We start from the raw sequence: 23,406 nt of genomic DNA on the forward strand, positions 1-23,406 counted from the left end.
CCATTCAGAATATTTTTCACACCTTCATCATTTCATCTGTTAAACATTTGTGTTAAGTTTTATAGTGATTATTGGACTTTGAGCTTTGGCCACATAATTCTAATCAGTTCATCGTCCTGTCATTGAGGACATTCGTTCCTAATTTAAAGAAAGTTGCGTTCACGAAAATGGGACCGATGGAGAAAGACAAACTCATCATACAAAGATGCTATAAAACTCAATCATTTAACTTCGATAATCTCTGCATGATTTCATCTTGTTCTTCTTGTTTCTTCTTCCTCAAGGCTAACGATGCTAACAATGCTAACAAGCCTCTACTCCAGCACACGAAGAAGAAAACAAGGCTCGCTGGTTTCATACATACAGAGAACATTTTATTTAATTCACTTTTTAAAAACTTTCTCATTGTTTTTAATGCGGTGAACATCCAAGTCGCTTCCTGTTCGGGTCTGAGAGCATCATGGGAGAGAAACATACAGAGGAGAAGTGAAGAGCTACAGACGTCTGACCCTCAGGAGGTCCGTTAATCTGCTGAAACCTGTTGCTTGATTCCCGCCGGGGTCATTTTTATGTCACTTCACCTGCTGAGAGTGAAACTTTATCGAACACACAGTGAAGGAGCAGTGACAGAAGTCTGGACTAACACCTCGGCAGGAGAAGAGTGTAAACATGGAGAAATACAAAATAGTTTATATAAATACAGCGTGGCGTTGACGGAAAAACACGAAAATATAAATACAGAGCGTCTTGTTCTCTCCTGGTGTGTTTCACTTGACAGTTTGCAGAGAGGAGGCAGCAGAGGCTCTCAAAACCGACAGGACGACGGTGATGATGATGCGTGGCTGGTTCGCTGACTGATGGGAGTATGAGAAGGTGTGTGTGTGTGTGTGTGTGTGTGTGTGTGTGTGTGTGTGTGTGTGTGAAATAAATCCCTGACTGTCTATCCTGCCTATACTGTAGCTCCAGAAACAGGACATCTGAGGGGGAGGAAGCAAAGAAAGACAGGAAGTGTTGTGTTTTGGGGTAAAAGAGCAGAAAAGAAATGAAGGAGTGGATGAGAAAACTACAGCAACAGAGAAGGTAAAATTTAAGATCCCTCCTGGTACGACAGAGAGGAGAGCGACGGGAGGGGAACATGATTATAGGAGGGAGAAGGGAAGAGGACTCTGGATGAGAGGAGGCAGCGCTCCTCGCCTCACAGTCCGGTGTCGTTGTACGTGGGCGTGGCCACCTTCAGGATGCTCTGTGCGTTCTCCTCCAGCAGAGGGCGCCACTTCACCTCCCCCGTCAGCAGCATGTCCTCCCCGTTCAGAGCGTCGATGAACTGCATCTGCACAGAACAAGACGGAGAGATCCAACGAGCTGCATTAACCTCATGTTTCTGCACTGAGACGTGTTGCAACTATCAGATCTGTAAATACTTCCTCATTTAATTTTTATATTTTTAATTCACGTCTTTATTGGATTTGTTTCAAACTTTATCAATGACTGTCATCCTCAAACAAGTCCTGACCATCCGAACACTGTGATTTAACCCCCCAGACAGAGAGCAGAATAAAGTGGTGTGTCCCCTCAGAGCTGCCATGAGGCAAGAGCTGAAGTCTGTGGACCTGAAAACCAGACGTCAGTTAGCATGTTAGCACATCCCGATCCCTCGTCTCAAAGTCTGTAAGTTTGTTGAACTATGTTTTCAGTTAAATGTGTGAATGAAGCTGTGTTGTCACCACAGGCTGAAGATATTTACACGTTTTGTCCCCACAGTTTAATCCTGAAGCTCTTCATGTGCTAACAACAGTTAGCGGTTGCTAACAAGTGTCTGAATGAGACTACAGAGGTTGTCGGGGACATTAAACGTCCTCACAGCAACACGGAGACTCATCTACTCACTCGTCCGTCTTTACAGGCCACTTCAGTTCCACACTGTTCTAACTCTGACTTTACAACTTGTACACTGATCAGTTTATAGAAACCTGGATAGTAATTGTGCAGTAAGACTCTTAGTGGTGGAGACGTTTCAGTCATGTGACCGTGATGTCGTCTGTTTGTAGCCTAACATTAGCTTCTTACTGCTACAGTTACACAAACCAATTTAAAAAACTCACAGACTTTAAGACAAAGGAACCAGACGTGCAATAATCAAACTGATTTCTGGGTTTTAGGACTTCAGACTACAGCTGAGACCTTTTATCTCTCCTCACTCTTTGTTCCTAAGCAAAGAGCGATGGAACAGATAATGTAGGCTGCAGCTTCTCATCTTTAGTCGTCTGTCCTTGAAATTAAATCAGCTGGATCTTAATAATCCAAACTGAATAACAGCTGACATCAGAAGTGTTTCTGCTCTGTTGTAGTTCAACAGAGAGACGATCAGCTGATCACCTCACACCGACTCAAGAATCTCAGCTAAACTTTAAAAACTTCCTTCAGCTGCCAGTAAAAACTGTTTCTGCTCCTCAGACAACAAAAGCTGATTGGACGTCTCTGAGTTTCTCTCGGCCTTCAGTTACTTTCACATGTTGAAAGGAAAACTTAATCAGGTTTGACATTAAAAATCTAAAGTGCTGTAATTAATACGCTGAGATCATTTATAATCCTCATCAACTGTCCAGAAACAAAACAAATAAACGAGGGGAAGTTCTGAACGAGTCACAGTGAATCAGATCAATTCAAGACAGAGCCGAGTTCATACGACAGAGAAACCAGACGACCGTTTGAGAAATCAGGTGTTTTTGTTTTACTCAGTGAATAATTGTGACGCGTGTGTGTGTGTTTAATGTCGTCAGCAGCAGCAGGTTTATGTGTTACACTTGTGATGGAATCAACCTGACAAACTTGCTTACTTTCCCTCGAAATGCAAATGTGTTCATATATGTGTGTGTCACACCCAGTGGAGTGTGTCATCTGTTTGTTTTCTAACATAAGACCACACACACACACACACACACAGCAGGGGGAAACTTTACTGGCTGATTGAGTTGAACACTGCTTCCATGACCTTTGGCACACCTGAAGGTGTGTGTGTGTGTGTGTGTGTGTGTGTGTGTGTGTGTGTGTGTGTGTGTGTGTGTGTGTGTGTGTGTGTGTGTGTGTGTGTGTGTGTGTGTATGTGTAGTCAGTCCTTCTCTCTCTCTCTTCACATGAATACTAAAAGTAAAACGCAGCGGTGAAACAAAAAGAGGAACTCTGATGCAGGAACCGAGCGCTGAGCGAGGGGATGAAAGGAGGTGAGGTTACAGGACACACGGCCTCCAGGCCTGCAGGTGTTTCTGAAAGCAGGAGAGTGTTTTCAATCTCACAGAGGCAAAGAAAATATACAGAGAGGAGCGAGGAGGAGGTGAGGGAAAGTGCTCAGGGAGGGAGGAGGCGGAAACGTTTCTGACAGCGGATATTTGGTCTAATATTGACCAGGACTGGATTTAATTCACCGACGCAGGAGGAGTTAAAGGAACAGTTCACCACAGGATGGAGCATCGATATCGTGGCATTCAGTCAAAAATATTCACCCGGTCCTAACCTTTATGAAGCTTTAGAGGAGATTTAAAAATATCAAAATACATATTGAGTTTCGGCTGCATCACCCAGAGCTGAGGACTAGAACCCTAAAAGGGTGTTTTCCTCTTCTCGTGAGCAGACGAGCAGAAGAAGTAAAAGAAAAACAAATAAAAAAAGTTTGGGGGGAATCATGACTGCTGTCATCTTGTTTTCATTTTGGAAGTGACCGTATTTGGACGTGAGGGTGGAGCTGCGACATCCTGATTGGATCTGACTGACGACCTGAGGACAAAACAAGGCAACGACTTATCATTTACAAAATACACACACCTGAGGTCGAAGCTGCTTCGTCGTCTAGTTTCCACTAAATGGAAACATGATTTATTAAATAAACATCAGGATGTGTTGAAGAAGACTTCAAACTAGAGACTGAAACTATAAACTCATCAGGAAACTGTTTGCTGAGGTGATGAATCAGGTGAGAAGTACGGTGATGTTTTCATAAGCTTACATGTGATCAGTGGACTCGCCCCCTGCTGGACGTCAGACAGAAATGCTGCTGCATACCATTTGTGTTTCTTCACGTGTTTGTATACCTCACAGGACATCACACACATGAATGAAGAACACAAACACAGCATCAGGTGACGCACACAGGTGAACTAACACACTCACCTGTTTGCGAACGTATTCCACCATGAGCTCGAGCTGCTGCGGGTCTTCACACTCTCGATTGAACAGGTTCCTCCACAGAGCTGCAGCCAGCACAGAGTCATCAGACAGGAGTCCCTACACACACACACACACACACACACACACACACACACACACACACACAGTGTAATTATGCATCTGCATCAGTTACAACAGCTCAGAAATCGTCTATCTTTGTGACGTTTGACGTCTGAATCCACGTGAAATAAAGTCAGCACTGATCTGTCTTCTCATTTTCCTCTGAGTCCAAAAGAAATGTTTTCTGTTTCCCATCAGCCACATTCACAGTAAAGTTTATGGTTGTGCTGCAGACATATTCCCTGTTTTAAGTACATGGAAACACATTTGCATCAACAGATGCGTCGTCTCTTTCTCCTCCTCCTCCGTCTCGTCCGCCAGTTGTTACAAGACAAACTAGTTTTGATTTAAAGGCTGACGTGTTGAGACAAAGTTAACAACAAAGAAAATAGAAACTTACTTAAGATTAACTGCTGAAAACACACACACTCATACACACTCACAAGGGAACTGAAAGCTTTCAGACACAAACAACAGTGAAGTGGAAGAGACTCTCACCTCATCATATCCAAATAAAGCTGCGTAGAACGTCTCCGTCATCAGTTTCATCCCTTCCTTTCTGTGGATGGCATCGACCTGAAGCACAGACGGAGCACGTGTTAAACACTCGGATGTTACAGGAGCTTCATCTCATCACTGTCTTATTCAGCTTTTTACTCTCGATCACCAGCGACTTCTGAGCCTCTGTAAGTTTGAGTCACGTAACCCAAATTCAGATTCTGATTGTAGGATTAAAACACTAAGAGCCCTTTCACACTGGACAGAAAACACACCAACATCTGGCTTTTGTCTTTATCTGAATTGGGTACAATCAGCATTCAATCCTGCATAAAATGACTGTGCAGTAGTCACGGGTGGTAATCGTCTCCAGCTCTGAACCACTGGCTCATTTCCAAGACTTGGAAAAGGAGTCGATTCAACATTTTAGCTGGCAAATCCACGTGTTGAAAACCTGCTCGTACACACTCAGTTTGATGTAAAGCTGGTACACGAGTCTGCGGCCATGCTAGCAGCTCCAACATCAGCTCACAAAGACAAAGCTTACATGGCTGATACACAGCTGAGGCTGATGGGAGGCTAGTTCAGCACATTTTCAGCTATTTTACTACTTTCAAAGCATTAATGCATTTTATTAAATGTATTCATTATAAGGACATAAATTTATTTAGATTTCTGTAAATGTTAGCCAGCTGTCTTACAGTACTGTGGACAGATGTTTTGAAACCGCTGAGCTGATGAAACTGAAATTATGACCCGATGATGGCAGTACAAGAAAAATCAGAGTAACATCCAAATTATTACCAGAAACATGAATCTTTGTACAAAATCTGATGGAGATTCTTCTAATACTTGTGATATTTCAGTCTGCAGATTTTAAACTGCACTTGATCTTAGTCTACTTATTCACCTCTAAACATTGACAGTCAGTCCTTAAAAAGCCGAGCAAAGTTGATGTAAAATGATTTTTCTCCATAATAATTCTGCACACAACTAAAGCAGACTGAATCTCCGTCTGTGTTCAGGGTGGAGCTGAGATGCAGCAGCAGCAGCAGCTCAGCGGTAAAGAGACGGACAGCTAAGTCATTGTAGAGTTCGGTTGGTTTCATCTGGTTGTGGTCGTAATTATGAACATGGAGAAAATGACCAATGATGTTTTCACTGCTCCCGACGACAATTAACATGAAACCTGAGAACGGCTCCAATCACTGGGCTGCGTGCTGTAAAAATACATGTGCAGCTGACGTAGAGCTCCAGAACACTGTGTGGAGGTGAGCTGCAGTAAAAACAAGCTCCCCCACCACAGGAGGTCAGAGGTCAGGCTCCAGTTTCTTCTTTTTCTCCCTTTATTTCCAATTTTAAATGCTTTTCCCTCTTAAATTTATGTTGTTTAATTTTATATTTTTGTTATTTTCTCTTGTGGTTTTTGTTTCTGACACATGTGATCAACGATTGTTTAGTTATTGTGAGTTATTAATATTATTGCAGTAATGTTCTGAGGGTGGATCAATGGTTGTGATGTCACCAGGTGTTTAATATCAGACAGAAATTAAGAGTTTGTGCCGAGATCAAACTGATGAAGATTTTTTTTAATTCGCGGTCACGTGTGCAGCCGTGTAGCAGCACATGGGATATGCAAGTGTGTGTGTACACATGCCGACAAAAGTTCACATACGCAGCTGTGAAAACACCAACCACACACATACACACACACACACACACACACACACACACACACACACACACACACACACACACACACACACACACACACACACACACACACACACACACACACACACACACACACACACGCCCCCTGTGCTCCGCCCAATGCATGCATGCACACACACCAAAGAGTGACCTCACAAACCACACTGTAATTTCTCATCTCTGACCTCTTTCTGTCACATGAAGCAAAACGAACAGAACTGAGGAGCTCATGAACGTAAAAGCTTCTGAACTTTGGCTCCAGTTCAACGTCTTCATCATCATCATCATCATACAGATCTGACCTCTGGTGTTCACCTGCCACCAGGCTCATCGTTTAAATATGGGTGACTTGGATTATTTGTTTTCCAAAATTACATAAAGAAAACTTAGAAAGTGAGAGATTAACTCCAAACTACACCGACGGATTCATCATTTTAACAGCAAACTAGAAATTAAAAGTGACGATCAGAAATCAGCGGTGTGGACTCGACTCTGACACGATGGATCTGATTACTTCAGCTTTGACAAAGAAAAACTGATTACTCGTGACTCCACTTGAACTTAAAAATCTACAGAATTGATCGCCATCTATTTTGGCAATTGATTTGATTAATTAATTTTTTCTTAAATGTGAATCTTGTCTGGTTTCCTCTGGACGAAACAAGACATCTGAAAACATCACAGTGAGTTTTGGAAATCAACATTTTTCCCCAATTTACTGACATTTTATAGACTCCTGATCAAATCATCGGGAGATTAATGGACAATGAAAACTATCGTTAGTTTCAACCCTAATCGAGATGATGCTGCTGCTCAAAACTGCAGAGTTTCTGCGGTCTGAGGCGTCAGTATCAAAGTTCGACCTGAGTATAAAGCAGCATGTAATCTGCAACTATAGATTACGTTTACTATAGATCAGTAAACTTAAGATATCACATGAATGTATGTGACTGTGAAATGTCTCAACCACTGCTGTGGTTCTGTTAGCTGCCACAATGGCTGGTGGGTCGGATCAACAGAATCGGGTCCACAGAACTGACCACAGGTACATCAGTATTCACCCGTATGTTTAAAGATCGATTGGTATAGATTAACTTTGACCTTTAATTTTTCAATCCAAGTTAAGTTCATGTCATCTTCTGTTGAGTGACAGTGAAATAACTCTAGCTGCGGTTTGTTCTCCCACATGAACTCGGGAGTTGATTCCAGTTTAACTCGAGTCGAGAAAGTTTTTTCTGAAAGCTACGCGCCAGCAGAGCCAAGCCTGAAGTCTGTGATGTCAATGAGCGACACTTCCTGGAGCTGCTCCACTGACAGAGAATAGAGGAGCGACTCTGTGGACACGGCGACCGCGGCCAGGCTCGACTCTCCGGGGATCTGGCTTCACTTTCTGCTTGAGAACTGTTGGCACAATTATGCTGATGTAAAACATTAAATAAACACAACCTGCATCCTATGTAGCATGCAATGGCACGAATAAAACTTAATGCACTGTTGCATCAGCCCGAAGCGGAAATGTCTCGAAAATAATGAATATTTATTCAACAGAATGTAATTTAGTTGTTGTGAGACGGAGGCGCAGAACACTGAGCTGCTCTCAGAATCACAAAGAGCGACGACTTCACTGCTGCAGCCGCACATTTACATCAGGAACACACAAACACATCTGTAACACACAACTGTGGGACTGGTTGTAGTTCTAATAGTTCACTACTAACTAACATTCAAACATTCTGACATATTTTCTATGTTGGGTTTTGGATGATTGAGAATGTCAGCCTGATCATTTTTGATCAATTTTGATGTTTTACTGAACAATCTGATCAATCAGACACACCAGAGACGATTCTGCTGCTCACTAGCCTCTCGCAAATGTAATTTAGCCGTTTTGGGCCAATAAACAGACGTGAATAATAATCATCTCTACTTTGTTGATGAAAATCAAGCTGACGTCTCTTAGTTACGACTGTTCACAGACGATGTTTGAATGTTTTAGTTTTATTCACGTTACTCTCAGTCTCGTTCACGGACTTCCTCCCTCACTCTCTGATTCTCTCCAGGAAGTTAAAGCCACAGGCGACCAGACGAAACACAGCGTTACCTCGAGGGAACTTTATTTTATTTGTGCATGTGAACCGCTCCCACGAGGGTTCAATTAAGTTCCCTCAAGGTTCATACTGATCTATATGTAGAAGTGTGGACACTGTGGGCTTCATCATGTTTCCATGATGCTGTGTATAGAGGAATAATTGTCACATGATATCACTGTATGGAGACGTCCGGCGGAGGAGCTATATTTACATCATACTGACCCCGAGTGTTATCACAGGCACGCTGTGCATCGGGCTGTACAACATGTGTTTATAGTGGACACACTGTTATATGATCTGTGGGCTTAATCAGTTACCATGAAGCTGTACATGAAGGTACACACACACACACACACACACACACACACACACATAGAACTTACCCCCATGATTTTGCTCCTCTGCTCTACATCCTCCCACATGGAGTGGACGATGTAACGGCACATGTACTTTCCTTCTCGGCCCTCCTGACGCATCCGAACCAAACACATCCTGACAGAGCGAAGAGTGAAGTCAGACGAGGGGAAAAATAAGAGAAGACAGCGCATGACAGGAAAAAGTGATCGGATCAGGAGAGAGGGAATAAAAAAAATGGAAAAACGGCCTGTGAGAGAGTGTGTGTGTGTGTGTGTGTGTGTGTGTGTGTGTGTGTGTGTGTGTGTGTGTGTGAGACTCACCACACATGCAGCTGCGCTACCAGGAACCAGGAGTTGAGTGTGTCGGGGAGCGAGCACTCTGCAACAAACACACAGTGATAACAAACAAACTCGTGAGGAGACATTCAGATCATTTTGAATCGAAACTCCAACTATTTGTCCATTTGTTGGTAAAACAACAATTATATCAACCAACATTAATTATTGTATATGAATGAGAAAACCAGGGGGAAATGTCTGTGTTTTATTAAATCATTTATAATTTGGAACATTAAACACAACGAAGGTCGATCAACTTTATCAAGCAGCTTCACACAAACAAAAAATAAATAAATAGGAATAAATTAATAAAAGCTTTGCTGAGGACCTTCGTATTAAAGAAGATCTTTTAAAAGAAAGATACAACATGACATTTATAATTCATGAGCAGTCCCTAAGTGCTCAGTCAGTCGGTAGAAGAAGAAGCCGTTTACTGCAGGACGCAACTGTCCGATAAATCAGGTGTTTCAGACACGAGAAGGGATCCAGTTTTCAGTCTTTGTGCACTTTTTGTGGGACTGAACTGACAGTAAACAGCACTACAGGAGAGTTTGTGTTATGCAGCAGCTTTTTCCAGGAAGAGGGCACCAAGACTGGAGTTTCAGCACACTTACAGCCATAATGTTCAGTTTCACACCAAGTCCTCACTGCATGCGACACGATTAAGTGCCAGCAATAAAATTACCTCAATTTCACTGCTTTGTATTCTAACTGGCTGTTTTTGAGCTCCCCGTTTCTATTTTCATCCCAGTCGAAAGTCTATTAATTGGATGAGACACAGTGGATTTGTGAAGTTATGAAATAAGGAGCGATCTATACAATCATGCCTCCCTACATCTCAGATTACATCGTTCAGTGTGAAGGTTTGAGCAGTGATATACCATCACTGGCTGGAGACGTAAACCAGCCTTATTATTGGCAGTATAAGCACTTGTTTATCGTCAGGTTTCAGACAAACCATTCTTCAGTTTTATAATTTGCTACCATCATGCAGATTTCAACCTCATGTATTGTAAACTTTTTTCTGTTTCCTGAATTTGCTCTCGCAGCGTCGGAGCTGCTTCACACTTACTTTCAAAGAAATCGTCGTAGTTGATTCTCTCTACGCAGCACGTGTACATGCGCAAGGCAGCGATCTTGATTTTCTGCAAAGACAAGCGAGAAAATAAGTCAGTAACATCTTACACATCTTTCTAATATCCCATAAACCAACAACTGTGGTCGCTGGAAGAAGCAAGCGAAAAATACAAAAGATAATGAAACAGCTTTCAAATGAACAAGAAAAACCTGGTGACACATTTATCTACCAGCTTTAAACCGACTCTGTCTCTGATTACATCCATGATGCTTATTCTGTAGCTGTGGTCGCCACAAACACACAACACACCTTTAACTGTAACAACTGTATGGAGGAATACAAACAGCTACACAAACCTGCGAGAGAACAGGACATGAGGTCAGACACGTTTAACTGCTCATGCCAATCGTTGCCAAGCCGGCGTGAAGCCCAACACTTTACTAGATGACACAACAACACACATTCCTCTGCACATACGCCACCTCGCTCACTGTTTGGCCAAAACCTCCCACAGAACCGAACCTTTCTGCGGCTGTAAATGTTTATGCTTTGCTGATGTGTGAATTCTTGGAAAACAAACTCACTACGAGGGCAAGAAGGAACCAAAAACCAGTCACATCCCTGAAGAATATTAGCAGCTACGACATGATGTCCATCTGACCAACAGTCTAGGAATGCTGATTTAAAGCAATTCTCTTAATTCATTGTTGGACGTGTCGGCAACAGGTAGTTAATCGACAATAAATAATGCAACACAAAGTGCACCTTGTTCAATGAAAGTGTTGTTTCACTGGCGAGGCTCACGGTTAGAGCTGGGACACACACCAGAAACCTGCCATGATGTTGAGCTACAGCAGTCTAACAAACCTCCACATGTCCTTTTTGTTACCGTTTCATTTCTCACTCCACACTGTTCCTGTTGTTGTGTCACATGTTGACGGCCGCTGCATCACAGAGGTCTGTGCCTGCGATGTCAAAGATTTAAGTGACAGATTTTCATGTGCAGTGTGAGAATGTTCTCCAGTCCTGGTTGCCTGGTGGAGCCCGTCTGTGTTTTATGAGATGGAGTTACAGAGAGTTGGACAAGCGTCGCTCCCTCCAAAGATAAAAACACTGCACACATGCCAAACTGGGGACAAGTAGCAGGTCCACTTCAAATAAAGGACAAAAGAAGAGGGGCACCGGTTTGACATCAGTATCAGCTGATATGGAGGTGCCTGACCGACATGTGAAGAAGGTGGCTGATGTTACTCTGCTGCGTCTCATTCATATCGCCCTGGTTACATTTCATTGTGTTGTTATTGTCTCTGTGTGTAATACTGCTGCTACACTGTAATTTCCCAGCTTGGGGTCAATAAAGTATATCTATCTATCTATCTATCTATCTATCTATCTATCTATCTATCTACACACTCTGTCCAGCCCCGCCTCTCTGCAGACTGCAGCCATATACCTGCATCACTTCCTCCACCAGTCTGGCAACGTGCAATATGGTTTGTTTAAGACGATGTCGTCAGTGCGGCAGCATCACGCCGTGTCGGAGAAAGATCAGCGACTCGACCAAAAGAAGGCGAAGTAGGAGGACATCACAGCAACTTACAGGTTTCTTCCACATTTCTATTTTCTGATGGTGTTTGCATTTATATTTTAATTACATCACATGTATTTATTGGTTTAAGTGTTGAAATACTCTCCTCATTGAGTTGTACAGCAGGATATAAACACTTCTGAATGAGTTATCTGTGAGTGTTTTTCAGAGGAATATGTTTTATTACAGGTTGTTTTATAAATGTGGATGATTGTTTCTGGTCTCATCCACAGAAGAGTGTAACAAACAGCTGATGGCTTTAAAACAGTTCAGTTAATTTCTTTTACAAAAAGAGGAATTCTTTGTTGTGCTGATGAATAAATGGAGAAAAGAATAAACAACAAAAACAAACATTTGAAGATATTAGTATCAGCCCCAAATTTACATATCGGTGCAAAGTGACGGCCTCAGTGAGTGTGTGCAGCAGTGAACACCTGCTGGTGTGTGTGTGTGTGTGTGTGTGTGTTCGTGTGTATACATGCTGGGAGAAATATTCCTGGATGACAGCCCATAATTTCAGCTCCCTGCTGTGAGGTCAGAGCTCCTCTGTCCTCCTCTGACCGACCACATTTGCACATGTGCCAAACTAACGAAGGTAACAAACTGACACAGCCGTCTGTTGTTGGGAAACTTAATCGTGAATTAATCAAACTGGTTATTTCTCTATATAACAATGAGCAGACAGAGACTGTAAGACTTCACTCTCAGCTTCATCTCCGTCTCTGCTTCCCGTATAAACGCCTCCCTCCCCACGAGGTTTCCCTCGAGGTGTTGTTGACATGTTCTTACTCAACCCACAGGTTAAATAAGGGTAAAGGTGCAGCTGTTATTGCACTGGAACATTTTGATACTGTACTCAGCTGTGGGCTCATGATTTAAAACTCAACTACAGCCTCTGGTTTCTGTCCCTCATTGTGAGCAGGACTGGTCACAACACTGATGTGCACATAATCCCACACATGAGGCTTTAGGTTGACTGATGAACTGTGAAGACGTATGTGATCATGTAGAGGCATCTCCCCTCCATGTTCACTCCCCTCTGTCCACCATTACTCACCCATTTGTTGTATTTGAGAGGCCCAGTGAAGCCCATGGCCTCGATGAGCTTGGTGAAGGCCCCGACCTCCTCCTCTGTGTGCTGGGGCGTCTCCTTCACATTGTAGAGCTGACGGACGACAAATGGAAAAGCAGTGAGGGGAGGATGACAGAGGAGGTGAAGAACAGAGTGAGAGGTAACAACAGAACAGAGAAGGAAGAGAGAAAGAGAGAAAGAAAGACGAGAGATAAAAAAGAGAGACAGAAGAGGGAGAGAGGGGAAAAGTTGCAGCAGGATGATTGACAGATGTGACAGATGACACAGCTGAGGAGAAACTCCTTCATATTCGCCGCGTACACACTGAATCACCCTCATTAAATCAACAGCACAGTTTCAGTATGACGACACACACCTGGGGAACATGGCCTTTACTGGGAGAGTGCAGCTGTTCAGTAAATTAATATACTGACCTATTCTAAGCTGCATGTTGTCTTCATGCCTGACAGTTTTATTACTGCCACCACGACCCCAGTTGGCCTTCATCACTACTTCCAGACTTTTGCTTCAAAAAAAAGACTTGAGCACTTGATTTTTCTAGCTGAGAACTTTCATGTTTACCAGCCGTGTTTTCAGTTCGTGTGTGTGAGAGAGAGACAACATATTTTACAGTATTTCCACGTGTATTTATTACGTCTGTGGAAGATACAGTCCTGAAAACATCACAGGTGTGTAGTTAAGATCTAAATTAAGGCCGAGTTGGAGGTAGTGTTGTCACACAATCTCTAACTTCAATTAAAGACCACGAGACTGTGTTCTGTACCACAGGATGAACTGACAACACTGACGGCAAAAGTTGTTTTTTATCTTTACTAAAATATAAAATACATTTCCAGCATGGTTCACTTGTATTGTCAGGATTATATTATCATCTGAAATGAAAAAGCAGTATCAAATGTCAAATGTTAACTTTGTACTGTATGTGTGTAACGGTGTGTGTGTGTCTGTTGTTACCTGTGTGGTCATGTGCAGCGTCCGACATGGTGTTAGACTGGGAGAGGGGACTCTGGCCAGTTGGCAAGCTACTAAAGCTCTGGCAAAGCAGGCTTCTTGATCTAACACCTGGATGGAGACGAGAGAGATGAAGCAGTCAGACAACAACGTTCACAATGACATGAGCAGCTGGCGACGTCGATACGACAAGAGGAACAAGCATGAGAAGGAGCTGGAGAGAGCGGGTCTAAAGTTGTCCTGGCACAAATAATCACTTTGATAAAAACAGAACTGGAAATATTAAACAGTGTCAGAGGGAAATATCAGTACAGTACGTCTCTTTCATAACTGCTGCACTGATGTATAAGATTTAAATTTGAAAGTCAAATTAGAAGAGTCACATTCTGGAAAACATCAACACCAAAACCACATCTGGTCCCATATATAAAGAATTATGTATATATGCAGATTATTATTTGTGTTTTAAAACTTATATATATCGCCAACTGAGTTGAAACAATCAGAGATTTTAGAGAATTAGAAGAACAGTATCTGAATATTACGGACTTAATCTGCCAATTACATTAATCATTTATGTAAAAAAAGTTCCAGTCATTCTCTGGTTACAGCGTTTCCAGTGTGAGGATTCCCCTTTATTGTGTTTCATATCATTGTGAACTTAAAAAGAGCTTCAACACACTCTTAAATCAACCGCTCACTGAATTAATAAAGAATAAAAGTCAAAATTCTGATTCCAGCTTCTTAAAGGTTTCTTTGCTCCTGTGACTGTAAACTTAATATCTCTGGGTTGTGGACAAAACAAGACTTCTGAGGACGTCTTGGGCTTTGAGGAACTGCTCGACATTTTAAAACCATTTTCTGACATTTAAAAGGATTAAAAAAAACGTTATCGATCGATCTAGAAAATAATCGATATGTTTATGTTCACCATCAACAACCAATAGTCGCAGCTCTAAACTGAACATCTGTGGTGTCTTTCTGGGTTTTTAATGTGTTGTTTTCAAAGCGGCTACAAGGAACTTTCATTTTTTTTGTCCAGTCTGGTCATGGAGGTTGTGAAACAATTGTTTTAATTTCATTTGATCTGGTCCAGATAAGGCAGAACCCGACCCAGTAACAGGCAATAAGAATAACTCTTGTAACTATGAAGCAACAGCCAATCTTCTGTCTGATGGTCCTGTGAGCTTATGTAGGTCAAACAGAGGAATCAGTGTTGAACTGAGACAGTTTCATAACCATGTAAACCTTCTTTTTGCTACATTTTTAACTAGGATATATAACAATAATATTAACTGGCAGATTAATAGGTAATGAAAGTAATCATTCTTTGTCCTTCTGCCTATTTTTTCCTCTTCTTCCTTTTCAACTAATCCTCTCAGCTCTGGTTTCACAGAACAGGTTCAAAGATTTATCCTCATGACGTCCCAACACAGTGGACACGTTTCAGGATCCTTTAAAGACCATTACTATCATCATATCTGTGTATAAAAAGTTGGAAAACCGAGAGCTGGTAATAAATAAACCACTCACAAAAATATGATAAAACTGGGGACCAACGACAACAACTACACCGGTTATTTACTTAGTTCTGATGCTCCTCAGATCGAGTTTAAATCAATTTCACTTTACTGGCTCTTAGAACATCTTGAGTTCTGCTGTGATGGTGGGAAACCCTGACAGCACAGTAACTCATTTTACATGCACGTTTGTGTTTTATCCTCTCAAACAGAAGGAAGAGGCTCAAATAAAACTGTTCACTGTGATATTGTGACATTACGGTGAATAGTTAACACTGATTCTGCTGATGTTTCCAGTTGTGTGTCTGTGATGTGAGCAGGAGCAGGTCAGTGGTCTTTGTGTGTCTGTCACTGTGTTGAGCTGCAGTAATGTTAGCTTAGTTAACCCGCCCGGTCTGCACAACCAGCTGATTAGCTCGACAGGTAACTAGTTACTCTTTCTGAACCAGCAGCTCGGACAGTTGGAGCTTTTGTGATTTGATGAAATCTCACAGAAACACACGTCCGTGTTTCACGTGTTGTTCCTCGTCGTTGTGTTCAACTTGTGTGTTTATTCACACACACCGTTAGCTCTCTGAACAGTGCGGAATGCGGCGTGTTAGTCAACTTAGCTTAAATCCTATTAGCCAGCTAAGCTAACGTTAGCAGTGATGTTGTTACCTTTCCTCCGGCGGTTCTGGACGCTGTCACGTTAAAAACGCTTCTGACGGCGGACTGCAGCGGCCGCCGATACATGACTGCACCGTGTCCGAATATCGCAGCTGAGAAGCGGGCTGCCACCACACCGCGGCTCCCGTCAGTAAAACCTTCAGGTTGGGTAACGCCAGTCCCGTCCCCACCTCCTCCTCAGCAATGTCAACGGAATCTGTCCGGCACCCTAATCCGTCCGACGAGACAAAAAGGGCTCAGCGGAGAAAAGTTCCGCTTTCACCCGGAGCGTTTTTAATTTAGTGTTTAAGTTTGTTTTTGTTTTGATATTATGAAGCAAATGCATTTTACCACAAAGTGTTTGAATATAAGAACCACAATCTCCAGGTTCCCTTTGTTAACTAAGTACATTTACTCAGATATTGTAGCTGACTTAAGTTTGAGGTCATTTCTGTCACTTTATTCTTCTGAAATTCACAGAGATCAGTCTTATTAATCATTACTATTACTACAGATTTGTAATTTAAAAAAAATATGACATATTATTATTATAAACAACATTAAAGGGGCACTGTGCAGTTTGGAAGAAGAAATTCAAACTTTTTGATATTTACAATTTAAATGAGGTAATGATACAAACTCAGATATATTTGTTCTTCCATAAGTGAATAAACAAGCTGTTCATTAGTTGTTTGGTCTATAAAAATGTGAGAATATGGAGAAAAATATCCATCAGTGTTTCCCAAAGATCAAGCTAACGTCCTCAGATGTCTTGTGTTTTGTCTACAACTCACATATATTCAGTTTACTGTCATAGAGGAGGTGAGAAACCAGAAATAATCACTTTTAAAGGGAGAATATGTAGTTTTGTAGAAGAAATTCAAACTCAGGATTTTAATATGTTCAGTATTAATGAGGTTATATACAAACTGAGATTTCTTCTCTTCCGTAAGTGAATAAACAAGCTGTTTCTTCAAGACTTCTTCCATCACTGATCAGAAGCTGACAGAGTTATGTTACTGAGCACTAACCAGAGAGACTTCAGACTTTATCATTTTCTTTTGTTGTGAAACAGATGTTTAATGTTGAGCAGGAGGCAGAACAAAATCACACTGGGGAACAATAAATGAAAAAGATTGACGGTTGTAGTTGTTTCTCTTCTCTCCTCTCAAAGGCGAATGAATCTTGATGATGAACGTGACAGAGGTTCAGCTCTGGAGCGACAGTGTAAGCAGGGTCATGCATGGCTGCCTCCACAGATTGTTCAAAGCCGTCCAGCTATTCAGCTGCTTCCTGCTAAAGCCCCCGACAGTCACAGTGTGTCGTGTATTTCTGCATGACAGATGTTAGAAAATAAAGAGTGTAACCTGTTCAATAATACTATTTTATTTTTTTACATATTCATATTGATACACTGAGTCTGTTTATTTTCAACCACTGTATTTAAACACTGTATTTATCAATGCACCCAACCTTCAACAAGGCAATATTGAGACATTTTATTTAAATGTATATAATGCACATAATGTATAGTCTGTTCTATATTTTATCTTCTATATCCTCTTATCTAAATCTTTTTTAGTATTTAAAGTCTTGTTCTTATTGTCTGTATGTCTGTATGTCTGTCTACCTGCTACTGTGACCAGTGAATTTCCCCGATGTGGGATGAATAAAAGTCTAAAGTCTAAAGTGGAACATTTTCTGTGTGTGTGTGTGTGTGTGTGTGTGTGTGTGTGTGTGTGTGTGTGTGTGTGTGTGTGTGTGTGTGTGTGTGTGTGTGCTGGGCATGCTTGGAGACACTCACTGACATTCAGAGAACAGTTCATATAATCTGATTGACTCTAATTTTTCTCCTTTTTCAAATTATGTCCGAGCGAACTGTCCTGGCGAGCCTGAGAGAAGCAGCTTCCAGTTATTATTTGGTGTTTATTCTGATTTGGCCTGTGAAGATTTTTGAGTCACAGCTTGTGGACACAATCGATCACTGCAGATTAATGGATGATGACTGATGAGAAATTACTGCGTGTGTGTGAGAGAGAGAGAAAAGGTCAGAGAGTAAACAGAAACAGAAACAGATCTGTGGGAGAGAAAACTAAACCAAAGGGTGTGAAATGGAAAACTAAAAAGGTCAAGTGGAGTTTTCTGGGCCAGCAGGCTGGTTAAAGACCTGAACGCTTGTGAGGAAATGAAACCAGCAGCTTCAGATTGATGCTGAACGTGAACAGTTACAATAATACTTCAGCTGTGAGTTATGAGACGCGACTGAGTGGGGAAACGTCAGGTCTAGCCACGGCTATTTCCTCCACAGCCAGTCAGATGCTGAACTCCCTGCAGTGACATCACCTGACAACACACACACACACACACACACACACACACACACACACACACACACACACACACACACACACACACACACACACACACACCAATCACCATCGCTGACCTTGATCTAACACTGAATAACCCTCCCAGGAAGCTACCAGCAGTCTGCCTTAACTCCAGACTCAGAATGTGTCAGCAAGATTAAATTTCATCTGTTTCAGAGTTTAGTTTTTCTCTTTAACTCAATATGTTGAGACTAAAATTTCTGGTGGAAGATTCGCAAACAAAGATAAAAGAGTTCATAACAGGAGATTTAGCACACATTACACATTCAGTCCCACTTTTCACTGTTTTACAGCATATTTAGATTTTTAGCAGCTAAAAACAGATGATTGATTTCAGTCCCGATGCCAGAAAACAAGTTTGTCTGTCTGGTTTCTCAGGCTGGGATGTTCGCACGAGCCACCAGCTGGTAAATTATGGAAAGTACAAATACTTCATTACTGTACTTCAGTACATGTTTCATGTATCTGCAGTATCTCTGAGTCTCTGTGTGACTTCTCCTCTCCACACCTGAACTTTCTCCTCCTCACAGCTTCAGAACAGCCTCGTTACTTTAGTTTGATGCATCTGAGGTGAATTCTGGATTCTTGTTATTTCCCAACATCAGCAGACTGATGTGGACCAATCAGACGCAGCGAGACGAGACAAAGACGTAAAAGCCGTAAGAAGCCGTAAACAGACAGAGAGGGAGGCTGGAATGTGGAGAAAAGGCGTGTTAGTGTCTCGTATCTGCAGAGAGTTTCTGATTTTCTGTCTTTGTTGCTGCTCGGGACGCTTTACCAACCCAACATGTGTCTATTTGACGTCCTGGGAATGAGACTCAACAATCAACTGTCTTTGTGGTGCGTTCAGGAACAGCTGGGACAAATCCTACTGATTCTACCTTTAACTTTAATAGTCTTTGAATTCTATTAATATGACGTGAGCTTCAGTTAGCTTTGAGCACAAATGTCCTTCAGAGGGAGACTTTTTACTCTGATACTCTGAGTCCATGTCAGAGCCTGAACTCTGTTACTGTGCTGGAGGAAACAAACTGGATCAGAACTTCTACTTTTACCAGTGTGTGTGTGTGTGTGTGTGTGTGTGTGTGTGTGTGTGTGTGTGTTTGTATTAATAAAGAGTGATAAATGGCGGACTCAGAGGAAGCGTTGGATTCCTGTTCGGCTCCTGTTCCTGTGAGAAACCTCGCTAAAGAAAGCAGACATAAATAATGGCTGCCACCACGCCATCCTGCCCGCCATGCTACAGTGTGTGTGTGTGTGTGTGTGTGTGTGTGTGTGTGTGTGTGTGTGTGTAGGGTCCACTTTTAACAGTATCCCATAGGAGAAAATGTTGCAAAGAAAACAAAGGTCAAGGATGTATTTATACTCTCTCACACACACACACACACACAGTGAGTGATGGCCCTGCCTCTCCTCAAAGGCACGTAGTAAAGTGTGTTGTGTGTGTGTGTGTGTGTGTGTGTGTGTGTGTGTGTGTGTGTGTGTGTTTGTGTGGTGTGTGTCTGTTCCATCATCTGCTCCCACTACAGGGCAAGAAGTCAGTGAACGTCTCAGCACCTTGTTGCCACATGGCCCTCGGTCTGGAAGAAACAAGGTTATTAGCACTAAAGTACAGAAGCCATTAAATGGACCTGTAACACACGATCGCAGCTTTAGATTAGATTCACAGGTAATTTACTTTTACTCACCACATGCTGCCTGAACGGTAACTGGATCCTGAAATAAATAAAACTGCAGCCAGATTAGATTCATAAATGGAGACAGATGGAGGGAGAGTGAACACACAACATGTACTCCGACCCAATCAGCAGAATGAATGTTAGCTCAGTACGTTTCTGCAAAACCACAGATACATTTCATCTTTACGTCTGCACAGGTTGAATTTCACTCTCAGCTGAAGCTCTGGTTAGGTTAAGGAACTAAACCCAGTGGGTCAGGGTTAGAAAAACATCACGGTTTGGATTAAATGACCCGTTTGTGTCGCCACAGTCACGGGTGGAGACGGTCTGACTTACTGTTTAAAATAGCTGGTCGCCACAAAAAAACATGATGTGGGAACGTCTGCAGCTCACTTTTAAAAAAACACACACCCAATTTAGATGCAGCAAAACGGACAGAAACGTCTGCAGGTGTCCTTAAAAACATCCAGTGGTGTGACTCAGACTGCCGTCAGCTGTTCAGCTGTGATGATGGCGGCGCCGCGGCCTGATACGCTCCACATTTACATCCTGGTGACGGGCTGGTTTAGTGACATATTCATTTCAACAGTTTAGTTTGTTAGATAGTAATTTTATGGTTTAGTTTGTGGCTTAATTCAACACAGTGTTATAAAAAACACCAAGAGACGATGATGAAAACCAACAGCAGGGACACAGAACAGGAGAAGAGATCAATATAAGAGGAAATATACGATAAAATCAAAGATAAGTTTCAACAATACACATCCTCCACACTGTGAAACTGAATCTGCACTTTTACAGACTTTCCTGTATTTTTGGAATATAAAAAATATAACACATCTAATGTAAAATAACATGTAAAACATGTAATTACAAAAAAAACATTAATTTTCCGTTAATTTACAGAAAAATCAAGTTTTTACCACATAAAAGTACAAAGGCACAAATATATCGTAATTTCATAGATATTTATTTTTGACTTGTTAGAGGAAACAATCAAGTTTAATACTGTAATTATATCCATACAACAGGATTAAAATTACTGTTAATTAACAATAAATGCGGTTTTTCAACACCAACGTAGAATTAAACAATAAACACTTTAAGCCAGACAATAAATTAAATGTAATTTCACTTTTTAAAAAATGTAACATTAAAGCTAAAAACAACTTTAATTATGGAAAGTTGTTATTTTTGTCGGATTAACTGTTATTTTCTGTTATTTTACAGTATTTTTGGGGGCCTCACTGTTGTTGTTGAGTTAATTTTCTTTATTTTCTACAGTGTATTCAGGTACCTTCAGACTCGCCCTCCCAGCTACATCCACATAACAGTCGTGGCACCAGCACAGACATTCCCAGCGGAGATCCCGGCAGCCAAACCTGCTGTAACAGGATGAAAATGCAACATGTCAGAATAAAAAATACCACACTGAAGCACCTTCCAGAAACTCATATTACTCACCTCCAAACCGAGTCGAGACGGACGCCAAATAAAACCACTAATCATAATGTCTGGCGCGGTCGACCCGGTCTGCATCCTGTTGTGTCAACCGGTGTCATCAAACTCGCCTTCATGTCGTCACACTTGTTTCAGTTTATGTCTGAGACAAAATGAAAGAAACAGAGAAAAGAGAGACGGAGCAGAAAAATCAGCGCTGTCGCCAGGAAAAAGAAGCTGGCAGCTGATGTTTCTGTAAACCAGGGACACTTTTATATTTGTACATGTCAAAGGCTACGTGCCGTATTAATGTGTCACATCAGGTTCACGTCACATCTTTGCAGCCTGACTTTCTTATCGGGAGGTGGAGGAGATGCTGGTGGAGTCACAGGAGAGAAGGCCAGTGACAGTTTGAGGCTGCGCTACAACATCTGTAAGAGAGGAACCTCTGGATCGCTTCACGGAAACCTCGGGAAAATGTACAAAAACAAATAAACAGATCAGATGTTTCTGACGGGGAGTCAGGACGTCTCCAGCCGTGTTCGTGGCAACTGAATCAGGGATTTAAAGCCAAGAAATCATCTTTTCCTGAAGCTGAAACGCAGCGATGTCACGAGATAAAACTGAAAATCAAACCAAAAGAAAGTTTCCACTTAAAGAAACAGTTTACAGAGATGCTGAGTGCCAACTTTTATTCTGGTTCAGGAGTGACAAGAAGAGAAAATGAGAGAACACTCAGCTCAGATGATAACAGGATGTATTTGCTCTAAAGAGCGAGGTGGAGCTGAGGGAGGAGGTGGAGGCTGTCTGAGGTGATGACGGAGAGGCTCTCCTGCTAAGACAGCCTGATTTCCTGAGTGTTTAAACCGCGGGGGCTAAATCAACAACAGGAGTGACACGTTTAAGCCTCGGGTTATGCTAACACTCCACCTCACTCTCTCTTTCTGTTTCTCTTTCACTCTCTCCATCCTCCTCCTCCTCCTCCTCCTCCTCCTCCTCCTCCTCCTCCCTGGCTCTTCCTTCCTTCACCCCCCTGGCTAATGTTACCACTAACACCTACTGACGCAGGACAGGGTACCAGCCTGCTGTACAAACTGATGATCTAACCCACACAGCTGCTCACTGTGTGTGTGTGTGTGTGTGTGTGTGTGTGTGTGTGTGTGTGTGTGTGTGTGTGTGTGTGTGTGAGTGTGATGATTTACTCCAGTACAATTTTAAGGAACTTTGTACTTAGAGTATTTCCATTTTCTGCATATTCATACTTACACAACTCTACATGTTTTTACTCCACATCTTTTTTCCTCCGTCTTCCTCGGCATCGTTTCAAGAATATTTGTGTCCAAATGGCTCCAATAAAATGTCTCAACACGCTGTAGTTCATATTCCAGACCTATAGGTGGCGCTTGAGAAGAAGAGACGGAGCACGCTCATAAAGCTTGCGTGCAAAAATGGCTAGTCGGTCGTCCATGATCCTTTTCTGCTCAGTGTAGCGGCAGAGCAGCAGAATATTTTGCTCTAGTAACTCTGATAGGCTCAGTATCTTCTGCAGCACCAACACAAGCACGTAGTCCACCATTGTTGTTGTTGTTGTTGTTGTTCTGAGACGTCGTGGGGTTCAGAGGTCGAAGGCGAGAGGTCGAGGGGCGGGGCGATGGTGTCATTGATAAGTATGCAGATTCTCCACACGAGAACACAAAGGCGGAGTTTTTGAATTTTTCCACCTTGAGATCAGGTTTCAAAAA

General features: G+C 42.1%; 1 protein-coding gene across 1 annotated transcript; it reads right to left on the reverse strand.

The window, feature by feature from the left end:
* Window positions 1-352: 352 nt before the first annotated feature.
* On the reverse strand, window positions 353-16,384 carry LOC119021413 (ubiquinol-cytochrome-c reductase complex assembly factor 1). Its single transcript, XM_037101697.1, has 9 exons — window positions 16,168-16,384; window positions 13,991-14,098; window positions 13,001-13,108; window positions 10,350-10,422; window positions 9,260-9,317; window positions 8,966-9,074; window positions 4,780-4,857; window positions 4,165-4,278; window positions 353-1,330 (listed from the first exon to the last, which is right to left on the reverse strand). The coding sequence occupies exons 1-9, from the start codon at window positions 16,240-16,242 to the stop codon at window positions 1,196-1,198; spliced, it is 858 nt and encodes a 285-aa protein (XP_036957592.1). The 5' UTR covers window positions 16,243-16,384; the 3' UTR covers window positions 353-1,195.
* Window positions 16,385-23,406: the final 7,022 nt, after the last annotated feature.

The sequence above is a fragment of the Acanthopagrus latus genome, chromosome 6, assembly GCF_904848185.1.
Source record: "Acanthopagrus latus isolate v.2019 chromosome 6, fAcaLat1.1, whole genome shotgun sequence".
In the NCBI taxonomy this organism is placed as follows: Eukaryota; Metazoa; Chordata; class Actinopteri; order Spariformes; family Sparidae; genus Acanthopagrus; species Acanthopagrus latus.